Source organism: Astyanax mexicanus, chromosome 18 (assembly GCF_023375975.1).
Source record: "Astyanax mexicanus isolate ESR-SI-001 chromosome 18, AstMex3_surface, whole genome shotgun sequence".
NCBI classification, from domain to species: domain Eukaryota; kingdom Metazoa; phylum Chordata; class Actinopteri; order Characiformes; family Acestrorhamphidae; genus Astyanax; species Astyanax mexicanus.
In genome coordinates, this window is record NC_064425.1 from 15,999,369 (window position 1) to 16,018,271 (window position 18,903).

Sequence of the window (18,903 nt, forward strand, 5' to 3'; positions counted from 1 at the left end):
AATAAAGTCCACTAATACCACAGACTGAAGATCTGCCTGGAATTTATCTTATTTCAGCACTCACACTTTTTAGAGTTTGTTTTTTCATACTTTGTTATAGGATTTTCTTTAATTTCACATACAATGGTTTATGGTCTTATGTCTTATTATATCTTCCCCCCCCCCATCTTCTCTACAAGGCCAGTTACCCAACCCACTCATTAGGACTCCCCCTATCACTAGTGATGCCCCAACTCCAGGAGGGTAAAGACTAGCACACGCCTCCTCCGACACATGTAAAGTCAGCCACCGCCTCTTTTCAAACTGCTGCTGATGCAGCAATACCGCGTAGCATCACAGCGTGCTCGGAGAAAAACACAGTGACTCGGTAGCCGATGGCAAGCTACATGAACAGGATTCGAACAGTTGGTCTCTCTGGTCGCGTCATATCTGACCTACTGTTCATCACTGGAACTACAGGGCCGGTTGCATAAAACACCTTAAGTTTATTTTTATTTTCTCTTAAGATTGCCTTTAAGTGTGTTGCAAAGGAAATGCCTTAAGTGTTCTCTAATGGCTTATAGGAAATCATCATACCCCCTTAAATGTTCCCTTAAGGGTTGAAGTCACTTAATGTTCATCTTAATACCCTTTTCCAGCTTCCAGTACAGCTCGGCTTGATTCACCATCCTTCAAGACCAATGGGAGACAGTCATCCAGCCTCTTTTCTGCACCTTTCAGAGTGTTGCTCACCGTCTTTAAATGCTGACTAAAGACCAATTTATTAACAGAGATCCCAAAGTAGCATGTATCTTCTAGGTATACATAAGAACTTTACAATAGAAGGCAAATACTGTATTAACTTATTATTTTCTAAGTCATTTTGGATTGGCATTTCTATTGGCCCATTCTTTACAAAATTTGGACACAACACAAAGAACAATAATGAAATTCAAAATGACTAAAAAAAAAAAAGGAAAAAAACAAACAAAAAAAACGGAATGAAGACGTATGTGATTGTTAGAGAAAGGAGGATGGTTCCTCCTACTGAAACTTGGTTCCTACCAAGGTTTCTTCCTCTAGTATAAGGAAGTTTTTTCTTGCCACTGTTGGCGCCACTGTTGCCACATATCAGGTAGGAGCAGGAACGAGACGTGGAGAGCAGGCGTACGAGAATTTATTGAGAAACATAAAATAAACAAAGAAAGAACTAAAGAAACAAAGAAACACGGAGCACCTGACTGATGAAACAGAAGGGGACAGGAAACAAGAAACACTTGGGACTGGGTAACAAGGGGGCGGAGCTACAAACAAACAGGTGAGCAAGAGAGGCGGAGACACAGGTTAAACAGAGGGCACCTCAGATTCCTACCAGCTTCTCTAACCTCCATCCAAAACCAGATGCCCTGCGATAGCAGGAGTGATAACAAAAGTGAAAGAAGGGTGCAGGCAGAACGTGATAATTTTCTTGCACTGAAAGCTTCTTTATCTTTATTTTTATAATCTGGCATGCAGAGCATGTGTGCTATAAGATATAGCACAGTCTACCACGGAATCTTGGCGAGATTTTATTGGAGCCATTATTTGGCCACAATTTTTCCTGGCATCATCTTGGCACTGCGTGACATGCAATAAACTTATGAGGCTGGTGTAATCGCACAGTTTGCAGTCGGCTTAAGAGAGAACGTGAGATGGAGAGAAGTGTGAGAGAAGAGAGAGAGAAGAGAGAGAGAGAGAGAGAAGCCCGGTGTGCCACTAAAGTAGGCGACATTGCAGATGCCCTTGCTGCTTCCACATGACACCCACCACCCCTCCTCCTCTGTGCAGTCTGCCCTGCTTACCAGGCCTGTGGCTTCCGCTTCAGCAGACCCTGTCGCTTCCACTGAGAGTGTGGGCTCAGGTGGTAGGTTAGTTGCCGGCATACCTTCTCCATGGCCCCCAGGTAGTCACCCTCCTGGAACAGGCAGAGAGGTTAAAGAAGATCAATAAGGAATCAGCACAGTGATTTATCAGTCTACTCATGCTTTAGTAGAGTTCAGTAACACTGAGATAAATAACTGACCAGCACAGTGATTTATCAGTCTACTCATGCTTTAACAGAGCTAAGTAACACTGAGATAAATAACGAGATAATATTATCATAATAAGCAAACACTATTAATGCTTTTATTTATAGGATAAGTATTAAAACATGTAAAAGGTCATTGTTTTCAATATTGCCATTTTAATTTATACTGAAACTTATGTAGATATTTTTGTTTTGTCAATTACATGTATTCTATTACTTCCCAACCTTGCAGAGTTTTATTGCTGTACGTCCCCCCAACAGCCATTCTTACTCCCCGGCTATCAATAAATACCCGTTCTTTGGCGCTTGAACATTGTACTTTGTGTTCTGGTGTATGCTTGGCCAGCCTGAGGGCATCTAAAAATGTGACGAAGTCAACCAGCTCCCTTGGCTCATGTTTTACAGGTAGAATTAGAGCGGTTGCTGTCATTGTTTTGACAGAATCCATGAATCCATCCATACCACTTTCCTGTTTTCTCTTACTAAATATGTCATACATCTCATATAAAGCAAAAGAAATCCCCTTTAAATCCATACTGCTGAGTGTCAAATGCATGTATTCCATCTGCCCCAACACCTTCAAAAATAGTACTGGTGTGTTCAATCAAAAGGAAATGTCTCTCTAGAGTCTACTCTGACACTGCTGTTAGAAATGAACAGACATGTTTACAACAGATGTGACAATGCTGCAATTTTTAATTTGGCCAAAATGCTCCTTTGATGTTGTCTAGTGGAGGACTAGAGTCGTTGGGGGAAAAAAAATCAAATTTGGCTGCCGACCGTCATGACAGGAGAGCAAGGCAATTCAGACAGACTCGCTATTTCTGACTCATTTTGGCAAAGCCATTAGACTGGTTCAGACAAACAAGGGAAGTTGTGTGTGTGTTGTGTTGTGTTGTGTCTGCAAGGTAAGCTATGGGTGATGTATTTTGCAGGCTGTGCAGCTTCAAAATGAAGAATTTTATGAGATAATCTGTTGTGGTTTCCTATTTTGCCTCTTTGTTTGTTGTTTAGGTTTATTAATTAAAGAGACTTGTATTGCCAAATGTATTCAACTCACACAGTAGATTGAATCACTTCCATGGCTACAGGTGTGTAAAAGCAAGCACATAGGCATGCATAGGGGGGTTGCCTGAGTATCTAAAAATCTGGGTCTCAGTCCAGTTAATTACATATATATTTACAATACGTTTCCTGATATATAATGTGTAGTTGTATATTTTTTATCAATAGATTCAAAATTGAACAAAGGGTGCACACATTCTGCAAAATGAGTGTTGGTGAGCTACTGTTAACTTTCTTTTCGGAAAATGTCCATATATTCATAGCCCTCTGTGCTTCGCAAAACCAGCAAGTTGATTGGCTGTTTCTCCTAAAAGGCAGGTCTTTATCTTTGATTGGCGTTAAGATATTTCCCATTCACACAGCGATCAGTGTGGTCTGTCTCCTCATTAATAGTACAGCTGAGCTGAGCGAAACGATTTGGGGCTACTGGGTAATCATTCGGGGCTGAAGCCCCAGAAGCCCAGGCCAGGCGATGGCCCTGGGCATGTAGACTGCTTCTACTAACATTGCTGCTACTAAATATACTTTAGTCTACTGTCAGTGGTATTATAAGAAGTGGAAGCAATTGGGAACAACAGCAACACACCAGGAAGTGGTACGCCACGTAAAATGACAGAGTGGTGTCAGCAGAAGCTGAGATGTATAGTGCATGGAGGGCAACTTTCTGCAGAGCCAATCACTAAAGATCACAAACAATATGATTGCACAATTGGCAATCCGATGGATGAGCCTGAGTTTGCCAGTTGCCAGGAGAACAGTTCTTGTCTGACTGCATTGTGCCAAGTGTAAAGTTTGGTGGGGTTGTTTTCAACCTACCAAGAGATTTTAGACAACTTCATGCTCCCAACTTTGTGGGAACAGTTTGTGAATGGCACCATCCTGTTCCAACATGACTGTGCACTAGTGCACAAAGCAAGGTCTATGAATACAAAACTGGTGTGGAAGAACTTGAGTGGCCTTCACCTCAACTCGATAGAACACATTTGGGATAAAGACTGTTGGGGGACAGAAATGGTTTAAAAAATCCAATTAACACACTCCTAACCTTTGTGGAAAGCCTTCCCAGAAAAGTTGAAGCTGTCATAGCTTATGGATTTAGAATGGGATGACACCCAAATTCATATGCATGCAAAAGCAGACGAGCAAAAACTTTGGGCAACATTGGGTAGGTACCCTCATAAAAGCCAGTGAAACACAGTTTTGGGACCACAACTATTGGACTCATTTGTAGGGCAGCTATATCTTTCTTATTTAGTCATCTGGGCTTCAGTTGGAAACAACAAACGCTTGGAGGTTCAGTTTCCTTTCAGTAGTTCTCTGAATGCACCTGATACTGGATATCACTTGAAAGGGCTACACATCTACACATCTATCAGTGCTGTCATGACTTGCTATTATTAATGGCCATATAACTTACTCTCTCTCCCCCCCCACACTCTCTCTCTGTCACAAGCCCTAAAACTGGTGTTTGAAAAGTCATTATTTGATAAATGTTTCCATTTGCTTCAGCGACATTTGATAAAATGCATTAAACAAAAAAATAAAATAAAACAAAGAAAGAAAACAAAAAAACTAACACAAAATGTGTTTCTTAAGCTTTTAAAGCACTGAAATGCACAAAAACATGGAAGAGCACTATGTATATTGATTATGAAGTGTTACCTCATGCTAGATACTATTTTTTGTCATGACATTTGGCATATGAGCGCAAAATTATTAATTCAAGAAAAATACTATTTCTTAAAGGGTAACTTAACATTTTAATCTCTGCCCATCGGCACAAAGCAATTTTTACATCTTCATATTGACCAACATTATACACTACCAGTCAAAAGTTTTAGAACACCCCTATTTGTCCTGTACCAGTTTTCTACAATTTTTTGAGTCTTTTGAGGGTGTAAGAAAAACCACAAAATGTGCTCAGCACACTCTGGCTTTATTTGTAATTTCCCTAGTTTAATAGTTACAGAGTTCTCTGTGTTTATGTGTCTTTGTCCAAGTTATTGTGATGAAAGTGGGAATATGCTGTGTGTAAATGTGTAAATGCTGAAGTAGAGTGTGAAGTAACACAATCTGTTCCAATACTACATTAATTTAAAAATGAGAAATTTGTCTTACCACACCATTACACAAACTTGTTTTGTCTATATATAATGTATTGTTGGTTTTAAATACATAAAGAAAATGCTTTTATTAATATGTTACAATATGAATCACATTTTTAATGGACTGACATAGATGCTAGGATTGACCATGTGAACTGTGGACATTTACCTCATCACATTTTATTGTGAATATAGATCCCATGTCTGAATAAAATAATAAAATTAATTGAAATTTTGTGCCTGAGGTAAAAAAGGTATGTTATCTGTGGATTCAAAAAAAAGGTTGCTCCTGAGGAAAATGTAAATGTAAACTGCAAACAGGTAACATCACTCTTTCATGAATTAAATTATGAGCTGAGATAAATAACTCCAGTAGTAATATAGAGTGTGCTGCAGCACTAGAGTGAGTAAGATGATCAGCAGCCACTCCTAAATCAATTACTACCACTACAGATTGCTCTATCCCAATTCATTAAAGGTTAAATCTTTTCACTACTTCACTTCAGCAGCCTTAGTGTTCATGTTCAATTGCTAAATATAAATTACAGCCATTAATAATTGCTATGAACTGACAAGGATAGTGAAGTGTATTTCACATCTTTATGAGTGAAATTCAAAAATAACACAACTCCAATTTCACTGAAAGCACTGACAATGTTATTAATAATAATAAATAAAGCATCATTCTGTGGAGATAGAGACAACTCCCGTCAGTTGACTTTCAGCTTGTCAGTTGAAATACAACCTGTACTGTTTCCCTCTGTAGCAAATTTTCCCACAGAGCAGACACTCTGCATTGAAACTCCGGTATGTCGATAAGGGGGATCCGTTTCTAAATCAATACGGCCCTTGCTGACCTCTGCAAAGGTTAAGATGTCTCAGTATATCTAGAGCAATGGGTAACACTAGGGCACAGGCATTAGATAGCAGCATTACTGCTGGTGGCGAGGAAGACAGTAACACATGGCTGGTCAGCGTCCCCTGCAGATGAGCAGCGGGTCCCCTGGCAATGTTTTTGTAGACAGAGGACACTGTCAAGGCTCCAGTTGTACAGCAGACAGGGCTGGGCGTCAGCTCTGCAGCTCCACTCCAGCCAGGAAACACTGCACACACTACATTTCTGCCTCGCACCACGTCTGCCACCACTTCTGTCACACTGATGTCTTTTTTCGGGATGGAGACATTCAAATATTTGTACATTAATGCTGCAAAACTATATAAAATCTACATATATACTAATTGCAGAACACGTAGCAGTTATATTTCAGGCAGATATGTAAATAATAATAGTTGCTGGTCTGATTAGACCCTGTGGTCTGTAAAATTGCTGTAAAAAGCCTCTTAGAGGCTACTTTGAGGTAGTTTACCTCTTGGTGAGAGATCGTTGACTGCTACAGTGTACTGTACATGCCATTATTTTGACTTTTGAGAAGGGGCCACATCATTGAGAGAAATTACATGGTCATTTCCCTGTACTGCCGGCAATCTCAGCTGTTTTTAGCCAGCCACTGTTGCCTTTGTTTGCAGTGGTGTCATGAACAAGATACCTGGACTGCTAAGAACAGGAGCAGTGTCATCTTTAGACATAATTCCATGTTCTTTTTGGGATATGATGACCGTCGTGTTCAAGTACGAAGGGCTTCTGGTGAGAGAGTGACAAACTGCTTTAAATGTTGGTGTGATGATCTGCTGCACCAATGGATACAACAGTTAGAAACTTCTAGTAGTGATAAAAGAGACTATCAGCTCAGCAATATGTGAAGGAGATCCAGTTAGAGTCTCTGTTGGTGTGATGATCTGGTGCACCAATGGATACAACAGTTAGAAACTTCTAGTAGTGATAAAAGAGACTCTAACAGCTCAGCAATATGTACAGGACATCCTGTTAAGAGTCTCTGTTGATGTGATGATCTGCTGCACCAATGGATACAACAGTTAGAAACTTCTAATAGTGATAAAAGAGACAATCACTTAGCAATATGTGACAGAGATCCAGTTAGAGTCTCTGTTGGTGTGATGATCTGGTGCGCCAATGCATACGACAGTTGGACACCTTTAGTAGTGATAAAAGAGACTCTAACAGCTCAGCAAGATGTGAAGGAGATCCAGTTAGACTCTCTGTTGGTGTAATGATCTGGTGCACCAATGCATTCGACAGTAAGATCCCTTTAGTAGTGATGAAAAAAAGAACTCTAACAGCTCAGCAATAAGTGCAGGAGATCCAGTTAGAGTCTCTGTTGATGTGATGATCTGCTGCACCAAAGCATACAACAGTTGGACACCCATCCTGTGGGTGCCTGTGTTGCCAACTGGCATTTTTCAGCAGGATAATGCTCACCCACACACAGCAAGGTTTTCCCAGCAATGTCTCACCAGATTGCAACACTACATTGGCCTGTTTGATCACTAGATTTATTGCCAATCAAGCATTTATGGGAATTTATCAGCAATCTACAAGTGTACATGATTTGCAGATCCAGCTGCAAAATCTGTGGGCAAATGTGCAATCGGATGCCATATGGGAACCAGTATGTCTCCGTGCTCAACCATATATCACCTTTTATTCAGGCTAGAGACAGCCCAACAGGGTACTAGAGCCTCCTTTCCACTGTATTTTTTGATAAACATATTCTTTCACTCTAATATTGTAATCCCTTGAATTAATCATTACATTCACACATAAATTGCTTTTATTGCAACAACTCCTTTGTGCAGAATTCCATTTCTATGTCAATGACTGTATATTAGATATTAGAACACAAATACAGTGGAGTCTGGCAGAAATAAACAGTGCCACAGTTTATCTCGTTTGTGCTCTGTACTTCAGCACATTCCAGCACATTGGCTTAGAAACAAATCAATAATTACTATGTGCAAAATGTCAGCTGTAATTCTAGCATATTTACACTGATACTAGGTGGCCTATGCGCCAACCACAGCCATGTTTACACATGGTCTGGCCTTTCAAACAACCAAAACTATCATACTGTTAATTAAACTGTTCAGTTTCCTTCAAAGCCAACCAATAAGGGGAAATCTGCAACCCACTGGCATCACCTCTTGCTGGGTATTTTGCCCAGTGACACTGCTAGGCCTGTAATCCTGTCATTTTCAGTTCATGCTTGTTTTGGGGATTTCTTGTCATTAGCTTTTAGAATATATAAAATGCATATATACAGATTTCACCCTGCTGAACTCATCAGCAGGCAGACTATGCGGTGTAAAGGGCAGACTGAAAAGGATTGGGGTAATGAGTTCAACAGTTTAAGGCTCATAACAGGAGTGCTGAGCAGTCTAAATTTATAGACAGCAAGAGGTGCCAGAAAACCTGAGAGAGTGGGCAGGAGGAAAGAAATGAAGTAGCTCAATTAAATTAGCGGATTTTAGGCCACATCAGGCTTTATTCTGCAGAAAGAGAAACATATTAGCTAATGAAACTTATGAGAGCTGGAATAAAGATGAAAAAATGCATGTCAACTTTTAAAAACGAATAATTAGAGTGTGTGACCTTCTACAACATTTATTAATGGATTTAATTAAATATCTTAAATAGTTCAACTGGGGTTTCCTCATCCTTTTTCATTAAACTTCTGGTTATAAAGCCTAAGATTTCATATTTGTCTTTGATAGGCTAATATTTATACAATATGGGTATTGTGGACCAATGCACCATTCAGTATTACATAGAATTCAATATTTGCAGCTCTTCAGATCCCACACACACAGAAACACTCACCGGGAATTGTCCCGATACTCCCTATCGCCAGTCCATATCTGACTGCAATCCAGTTATGAGTCTTTGTTTAAAACACTGCATTAGGAACAGAATCTTGTGCCATCAAGGTGGAGTTAATTGACACTACTGTCCAGCTGGCAGTACTGTGAACAGTTCTCAAAATGTAAATAAAAAGAGTTTTCAGTGTGGAATTATTTTACAGCAGAACATAAATCAATCTGGAAAAAGGCACTGTGTTTTACAGGCAAGAAAAACTGCAATACTTAGTGGCTATTTCTATAGCTAGTAAACACATGCTTTAGAAATCCAAATCATGGCACATTCTCCTCACTAGACAGATTTAAGTCAAGAGTGTGTGCCACTACATAAACACACACACACACACACACACACACACACACACACACACACACACACACACACACACAAACACATAATGTTATATAAATAAGTGGCAGCTAAATGGTCAGGAAGGTCAGTGAGACTGGATTATTAGCTATTAAAAACAATATAAAAGTCACTACTAAGCTAAATAATTCTTTTCAGAAGGTCTTATTACATAAAATGTTACAAAATTAAAGTAAAGTAATCTCAGCATTAATCACAGTTTTTCTAAACTGTGTGGCTGTACGAAGATAGGTCTGGACTGGTATTGAGTGCTACTTAGCATTAAGTGACTCAAATAATTGCGTGTGTGCTCAAATAAAGCTGAGCAATCAGCTTGAGCTCAGTTTTTATGGTTGCAGACCAAACCAATGCCAGAGATGGTGGCAGCTCATCTAGTTTGGAGCGAAACACATAAGCTCATATGACAAGCCACACGCTGAATACACAAATACAGAGGTTAAAAAAGAGACTTATTATAACAATGTTAAAAATTGACTTCAACTGGTGTTGTTGGTGGTTAATAGGCCTTAATTCTGGTTATTTATCAGTTCTATGAGACAATCTTTCCTTTCCACCTTTAGTTTAAACTTCCTGATTCTGCAGTATAAAGCCTGGCGTGACCAAGCTTCCACTTATTTAATTGCGCGACTTCATTCCTGTCCTGCTGCCCACTCTCTCAGTATTTCTGGCAATGGACTTCAAGCTGTCCATAAATTCAGACTGGTCAGCACTCAGGGCAGTTATGGGCCTTAAACTGTGAAGCTCATTACTGCAATGCTTTCCAGTCTGCTCCTTACTCTCCTCCTTCAAAGCTGAGTTTTTTTCTGCATCAGTACTTTATTAATCCTTTTATTTTGGGGGTAATTATATAGTAGCAGTAACAGCAAATTATTAGTTTATTTTGCTTTTGTTAGTATTTTGTTGTATTGAATATCACAACTGTGGCTGTGAAAAAGGATTGATAAATTAAACATTCTATTATCTATCCATCCATCCATCCATCCATCAGGGCAGTTGCAGTCAAAGTCAGAGAAGCAGGTTTGGGACCGAAAGGTTACAGGTTTGATCCCCAGCACAGGCAGGAATGGCCTGGAGTGTGAAAGAAGAGTGCTTTATCTTTTCACAATATTCAACAGCCCTTAATTGATTCCTGGGTACTGAGGTGGCTACCCACATTCTCAGGGGTGTGTACTCGCTTGCCCCAATCATTAATATGTGTGTGTGTGTGTGTGTGTGTGTGTGTGTGTGTGTTTACTGCAATGGTTGAGTTAAATCAAATGTGAAAGTTAAATGTAACTGGATCTAACCAACTAAAGTCGTTTTTACATTTAAACTGAAAAATGGCTGGAGAATTAGGTCTAAACATTATTATTAATATTCACATCTGCACAGTACAGCCAGATATTTTCTGCATTAGATGCATTTTTACTACAAACAAAAAAAATTGTTTTATTTGGAGAAGGGATGGCGCATTGTGTACTGGAGGCACAGAATGACCCAATCTGAATTTTCCTCAAAATGATGTGCCTCATTCACACTATTCACATTTACTTACTCTGACTTTACTCAGAGTTTACTCAGACTTTGTACTGGGGAGAGCAGGAAAAGGTAATTTGCAGTAAAACAGATCTGATCCCAAATGCCTGGCCCACACTACAGGATATTTGAAGTCCTAAGCAATGTTGAAAATGTAAGAGTCAAATAGACATTTTTAAAAATTCAAAATTTCTTTCATTAATTGTTGTTAGTGATCTAACTTCTCACATTACACAATCTGCCCTAAATAAAAAACAACGGAGTTTCTCACAAACTGTTACATCACAAGAGCAGGCAGGATGTAAACAAACATGGCGGACGACGGCAACATCTTTGCTATTCAAATTCAAAGTTTCTCATTTGGGATTTGTTTAATTTACGAAAACAATGGAATCTATGATTGTAAGAGCAGAGCTGACTAGAGCAGTCATTAACATTTTTAGATTTGTTTTTCTCACAAAATATTTTTTTAAGAATTCTTAGGAAGATATTTTTAGTCAATGAGGCACAAAGTGTGCAAAAGGATGCATTTATTTTCTAATTCTACCAATAACAAAATGCATTCGCTCATATTAAGGTGCTTTCATTTCAGATCCAATCTATTATATATCAGAGGCAAAACAAAACCGAATGGAAAGCTGCCTCCCTGTTGCTCGCCCTGATCTTCAGCAGTCTCAGGTCGACCGTTGCCATGGATAATAAGGGGGAAAAGACAATCCACCGAATGAACGGGGATAATGGTATTTGCTGTGGTTCCTGCCAGTGCTGAGAGCCGCTGTTTTTCGCAGTCAGGTGTTAAAGCAGCTCGGGCTAGAAGCTGAGTTGTGTGTTTGTGCCGTGCCATTGTGCTTAATTTGCTCCATTAAGTGCAGCAGCAGCAGGAGTCTCCTTGTGGGGGCTGACCTGTCTTCAGAACGTGATTCATTCGTGAGCGCAGCACTGCCGTTTACATCAGCTGTCACTCACACTGCCTGCCTTTTAATCCCCGCTTTCGCTCTCTTTCACACACCTACCTGTCGATATTGCTGAGACTGAACGCTTTTCTCGTTATTGTTGTTAGTAACACTCATGAACGGCTGTTGGCTTCTGAGATCTGTTGTGATAGAGAACGGCATTGTCTCTACTATTGTCCCAGTACTCAATATCTACTTGAGCTAAGTGCCATTCATTTCCTGTCTCTCCCGTAGCCTGCAGTGACACACACACATGCACACACACAAACAGATACGGCAAAATAAACTCACTTATTCTACGATCCACAGACATCATTTGAGGAGAGCAAAAACGGTGTGTGTGCTGGTCTGTAACTCTGTGTGTAAATGTCTGTCTGAGTAAATATGTGTGTGTGTGTGCACTGGGTTGCACTCATATTTCTGTATTAAGGAACTAATCACTCTACCGTCTTGGGGCAGTGCACGTATCTGGCCAAACTGATAATCAGGTCATGTGTAATGGGGTCCACCAGGTTCCGGAAGCTGGCGTAGCGATAGAGAACATCATCCAGAGACGTAGACTCCATTCCCAGATCCTATGAGGGGAAAAAAGAAGACAGGATCTGTCAACCAGTGTAGCAACAGCAGACCATGCCTATATCTGTAGCAGTTTATGTCATTCATTACCTTTCTGATATCTGGCCATTATCTTTATTGAAAACATTTTTTTTAAATATTACTTATATAGAGATGAGTATATTGAGAGGTGCATAACTGACTTAATGACAACCATGGTATACATATAATTTTACTAATGTAATTGTTACATAATAAAGGAAGATGACATAATTCCAGTAGTCAATAATGTATAGGTATATGTCTGAATAAAATGTTTCTCCCAAATTCCAAATAAAAATCTTGTCATTTAGAGCATTTATTTCCAGAAAATGAGAAATGGCTGAAATAACAAAAAAAATGCAGAGATTTCAGACCTCTTCTTTTATAAGATATTTTGTTATGTAAAAAAGAGAAGAAAAGTGTATGTCAAATTATACAGCGTAAAAATCTTTTTTCAATGTGAAAATTAAATGCCGATGCATTAGCTAGAGTCCATTTCTCACCTGCACCGAGCAAAAGAATGCATCTACCGCTTTTGTGTTGCATCGTGAACACTGGACGCTGCTGAGTCACTCCGCTAATGGACGGCAGCGTTCCTTCCTCGCTGCATAATCGTGACACATTTTTTGTGTACTACAGAACGCAAGCTTCCTGTTACTATACAGAAACCCCAATTATACGCTTCTGCAAAAAGACAAGCCTGAATGAGAATTTAATCTACCATCCTGAGGCCTTGTTATCTACAAAGCAACAGGGCAAACAGAGGGACGAGCAATTACAGACGGTCCAAATGTCAGTCAACGATTCGAGCTGGGGGTGTTTAAGGATGGATCAAAGTTGCGTCACAAACAGGAATAAAGAAAAACGATGAAAAATTAGAAAGGGAAGGAAAGAAAGTCAGTGGTGAGTCCAGAGAAAAAAATGCCATGCATTTTTGATGCTGGGACATGAAATATGAATGCACAAGGAACATAACGACCAAGATGATCTATTCTGAGAACTGAGAGAGGTGAGCGATCAAGAGTGGACGCCTGTAAAGGGTTTCCCCTCATTACCGGATTCTTCCTGCGATAATCTCCTCTCTCGCTGCAACATTGTGCATGGGGTCAGCTGTGCACAATTATGTAAACCACATTATGTAAAACCTCTTGCTACAGCATTCCCTCCACAAGGCTGCATCTTGATCAACCAGCCTCCATTCAATCAGAGGTCCGTCTTCATGGATTATGAGCAGCAGGACGCATGACGCCATCAAAGGTTCTGACATTGCAAGGTCTGTTCATTTTTCCATCTTCTCATTAACTAGATATACAACACACTGCAATTCTGTTCAGCTTCATTACAGTGAGTTCTTGAATTGAATGAAAATGGCACACATAGTCTACATGCCAGAAACCCACACTGTTGCTCAGCCAGAAGCAGTCAATTCATTTTTTTGAAATATATGTGGGATTTAAAAAGGCTTTGGGCTCAGCTTTTGATCCCTGTTCCACAAGGAACAAAGAACAGCTCAGAAGATAATCACAGTTGACCCTGTCCTTTAGGGGGATCTTATCATCTGTCTTGCTTAATGGCACAAGCAAAGAGCATCGATACTGAAGAACTGCACTGCGTTCGGCCTACATAACACCACTTGCCTGCCACAGATCAGTAACAGCATGCCGTTACAGGTAACTGAATACTCGGTTAACCGTTTCAGGTGCCAGTTCTTGAACGCTGAAATGACTCTGGGATTTTGTTGCATTACATGATGGAAAGTCAGGTAGAACAGTCACCTGAATGTCCTGAATGTCCTGAAAGTCACCTGAGTGCTCATGGCACAGTCATTTAAAATCATATACAAACTCATTGGGAAAATGTCAAGGGAATCAGGTCCAGACATTATTAAGAGTTGTGTACAGCTGGTAATTGTCTGTGCCTGATCCATCCTCACTATAGGAAATGCTCCATGTGGTTTAGGTAAAGGGTGGTGCCTGCGTAGCACATGGAGGAGGCATGACATGGCACAAAAAGTATGCTGCTGAAACAGTGACTGCAGACTGTTTTGATTAGGTTTTACTCCAAACATATGAGAAAAGTCAACAACACATCTACTATGCATTCTGTGTAGGGCTGTGTATTGGCAAGAAGATACGTTTCAAAATATCTAAATATACATCTGTGTCTGGTAAAGACTGATACACCTGATCAGGATATTTACATTCACACATCCTCACAGCTACTCCAGATAATGTCCAGGAAAGATCTAGATTCCCGTGAATGTGTGAAACAGGCTTAGAATTTTGGCCCCAGGGATGTTGGAAGATCACAATCTTGATTTCAGGCAATGCCACTTTTACAAACAGCTAAATGAGTCATAATGACTGTCCCTAGTTGTTACCACATGACAGCACCATCAAATTTGTGCAATGAAAATCTGGACTGTCCCTTCGAGCCGTACAACTCTGCCAAACTCAGTCCATCTCACAGTGACTTGTCAGTGACTTATATAGGAGCAAGGTCTCCAGCCTGGCTCTGCCTTCGGGCACTCAGCTTCCCTAGCATTCGCTCACTCACTGCCCCATCCCTCCATCGCAGACTGCGAGGTCCAGAGTAGCCGAGTGGCTTCACAGCACAGTAATAAATCGCACAGCCGCTCTAATTGCATCAACAGCCCAGGACAGAGCAGCCTCTGGGCATCTGTCTCAGCAGCCCAGATGGAAGTAAAATATGCATCGCCACACCACAAGAGGCATGGAGGGACTACACATATGTCTGGCATACAGGTAAACACGTAGCAGAACACCACAACCTGTGCACTCTCCGTGCGAGTTGCAGTTGAGATGCAGTTGTCACTGTGAAAGATGACAGACTTCTATATTATTGGTTTCCACAGTCCACAGGCCAGTACAGATGGTTTCCAGTCAGAAAAGAGCAAAGGCAATTAATGTGACTGGCACCACAGCTCAGACACTATTACACAATTTCACTCTGCATAATGGCACGCTGTTCTTCACACCAAAGTGGAAGCTAAGCTAAAATTCTGAGAAGATGTTACAGAACTTGCCTGCCTTTGACCACTGGCTCGAACTCTGCCCAGTAACAACTATTTCTTTCTTCTTTTTTACACAGCCAAATGTGATAGAGTGAGGAGATCCATTCAGTTTTACAAAACATATTATTTTAAATAGTACATTTAATAAATGATTATGAAATAATATTAATAAACAATCCTGACCAGGAAGATGGAAGAGCAAACATCAGATTTAATGACTAATTGATTCAAGAGTCAAGTACAAAGGACCTTTTGTTCCTACTTATTTATCTAAAGGAGATCTATTAATCCGCTGAAGCAGTTTATCTAAAACAACAAGTTTAACAAATTGTTTGTTCAGGAATCACTTAAACAGAAATGTGTTAATAACAAAAATGACTGGGAAGATGCAATGAGGTGTTACAGAGCTGAAAAAGAGTGTGGGTTGTCTGCACAGTCAACAGAAATGTGTTTAGTGTAGGCTACATATGAAAAATAAAACTTACAATTTTTTGGACCTTAATTTGTTAATTAATTCTATTTGTTTATTGAGAAGAACCAATTTGAAAGCTCACTCATCTCTAAATCTTGAATAAATGAAAAAGTAGGCTGAGCTGTTAACAATAATGCAATGAGGTGATTTAGAGCTAAAAAGGATACTCCTTTCTATAGCTTGATAATATGGTATTATACTGACGTTTACCACTTCTAATAGGAATGGACAATAATTCAATATTTATATATTTATATATTTATATATATTTTTTTTTTCGTGAAAACCCTGAACATAGTACAAAAAAAAGTAAATGCTAGCTAAAATCTAAAATCAAATTCAGGCTCTTCTCAAAGTAGTTGTAACAGGGTATTTTATTTTGTCACTTTATAAAGTTGAATTGTGTATGATTCATATGCAAGTTTTTTTTTATGGCCTTTTATGTAAATTGTGTAAACTGGATTTCTAGTGTGTATACTGTGTTTCCACAATAAGTGATTGTTTGGAGAGACATGTCATCTGCTGGTGTTGGTCCACTGTGTTTTATCAAGTCTATAGTCAGTGCAGTGTTTTCCCACAAATCTTACAGCACTTCGTGCTTCCCTCTGCTGACAACAAGGACTGCAAGCAGGACTGCCCACACTGCCAAAAGTCTTAATTGGTCTTATATGATATTTGAATTTTCTGAGACACTGATGGGGTTTCACTGGCTGTAAGCCATAATCATCAACAATAAAAGAAATAAACACTTAAAACAGATCACTCTGTTTAATATGAGTTTCACATTTTGAATTGATTTACTGAAATAAAGCATCTTTCCAATGATTTTCAAATATTTTGAGATGTACTGGTGTATTTAAAAGTTTAGATTATTTTGGTCCAGAAATTATGAATTGATTCTTTTTGTTTATCAGTAAGACTGGTGGAGGAGAACATGCAAAGTTCTTCCACCAAATATTGATTTCTGAAATCTTAAAACATTATGAATATTAACTAGTTTTCTTTGTATTATTTGAGGGCTGAAAGGTCTGTATCTTCTTTGTTATTTCTCATTTTACAGATTTTATAGAATAAAACAACAATGTTCATTTTACTCAAACATATACTTATAAATAGCAAAACCAGAGAAACTGATTCACAAACCGAAGTGGTCTCTTCCTTTTTTTAGAGCTGTATTTAGAATATATTGTGATATAGATTTTGATCATATCGTCCAGCCCTATCTTCTAAACACCAGTGATGTTCTTGCTGGCCGTACCTGCCGCAGGGTCTTCAGCATCTCCGTAGCCTCGTCCTGTTTGCCTTGCTTGGCCAGGAGCAGCATTTCCTGGATCATGCCTATCCGGCGCTGGTAGGGAGGTGGGGGGGTCCCGGCTCGGCCCAGCTTGTCGCCCGGCCTGAGGGTTAAGGAGGCCAGCAGGTCGGGTCTCTCCCCCTTCGAGGTTTTCCTCCATGGAGGAGAGAGGGGGCTGCCTTCTGCTTCATGGCCCGGGCTCTTCGCCTGCTTCCCTCCCATGGTTGGACACCACAAAGTCTCAAAACTCCAAAAACTAGAAAAACTCCTAAAACTTACAGCTCTGATAACTAGATAGATGGGAGCTCCACAGACTTAGTGTAAGTTAGCTAATATTAAGCTACAAACATCAACAAACATCTCCAAAAAAGCAAGTTTATTCTCATTGACATGATGAGATGTGAGATGTTCCAGCAAGATAGGTCAGTCCATCTTCAGAGCAGAGGTCTCAGCTACACATTTCCAGGAGAAAAAAAATAGAAAACAAGTCTAACATTCATAAAATCATACAAACATCCGAATAGTCTAGTGAAACTGTGGTGTTTAGTTCCTTTTAGAAGATAAACATAAATAAACAGGCTTCTCTAAGGCTCCAGGACTCTCTGTTCTCATCTTTTCCCATTTTTTTTCACAAACTTTGCCAGCTATTTCAGTCTTATCATCTTCCAAAAACATGTTCGGATAATTAAAAAAGGTTGATAGGTGCTTTAAGGCTTTTTTTTTTCAAACAAACCCCTCAAAAAACTGTCAAAAACGAGCCTTCAGAGCCTCTCGCCCTGTCAGGTCAAGCCAGCAAGGACGGCCAGCGGCACAGTCAGCGACTGTTCCCCCGAGCGGTATCCGGCTTCAGAGCCCCTCAGGTCGGGAACAGCTCGGATGCTAAAGCCTGCAGCATGGCCGAGGCGCTGAGGGGAGAGGGGGGGTCGGTCCAAAGCTCAATAATCTACCATTATGTACTTCTTTCTCCTGCAGATAGTCGCCCTGTCATGGAGCTCATCTCCACTGAAAAGCTAAAAAGAGAAAAAAGAGAAAATTAGAAAAAGCTAGAAAAAGAGCTAGCTAACGCTCCACACATCCTCTCCAGCCGCTCCGCGCTCCGAATTCAAGCCGGAAAGTAAAACTCGCTAACGGGGACCCCGTCCGTCTTCTCCCGGCCCATCCTCGCCTTCCCCCCCATCAGGTCAGCTGTGAGAGCCGAGCAGCGCACAGCGGAGCCCCGCAGCTCCGCCTCGCCGCCCCGTCCCTCTGTCCTGCTGGCTGCCTCCTTTCTGAATGACCTGACCGCGCTCAGGTGTGTCCCGCCGGGAGCCGCTGGAGTGTTTTCGGGCTGGGCTGCATCCTTCCGGAGACTAACGCAGGCAGGCTGGAGCGAGTGTCTGTGTGAGTGTGTGTGTGTGTGTGTGTGTGTGCGTTATCGTGCAGCAGCACTGACTCTGACTCTGACTCTCTCTCTCAGGGCTGGGAGGGAGGGGTTCATCTGTGAACAACATCTTCCAGTTCAGTTCAGTCTGATAACACGCCAGCCTTCACCTACTGAACAGCTCTGTTTACAGTCAGGTAGATTCTAGGTTTAAAATACAGCTCTGGAAAAAAAATTGACCACTTCAGTTTATAGATATATGTTTGAGTAAAATAAACATTGTTGTTCTATAAACTACAGACAACATTTCTCCAAAA

General features: G+C 40.4%; 1 protein-coding gene across 1 annotated transcript in view; it reads right to left on the reverse strand.

Annotated features, from left to right (window-relative positions):
• Positions 1-18,650, reverse strand: part of lrrc75a (leucine rich repeat containing 75A) — a 44,052-nt gene extending 25,402 nt beyond the window's left edge. Inside the window, exons 1-3 of the mRNA XM_007245935.4 lie at positions 17,191-18,650; positions 12,276-12,404; positions 1,821-1,933 (exon numbers count right to left, since the gene is read on the reverse strand). Of these exons, the coding sequence (XP_007245997.1) occupies positions 1,821-1,933; positions 12,276-12,404; positions 17,191-17,448 (500 nt within the window). The 5' untranslated portion in view covers positions 17,449-18,650. The remainder of the gene's footprint in view (positions 1-1,820; positions 1,934-12,275; positions 12,405-17,190) is intronic.
• Positions 18,651-18,903: the final 253 nt, after the last annotated feature.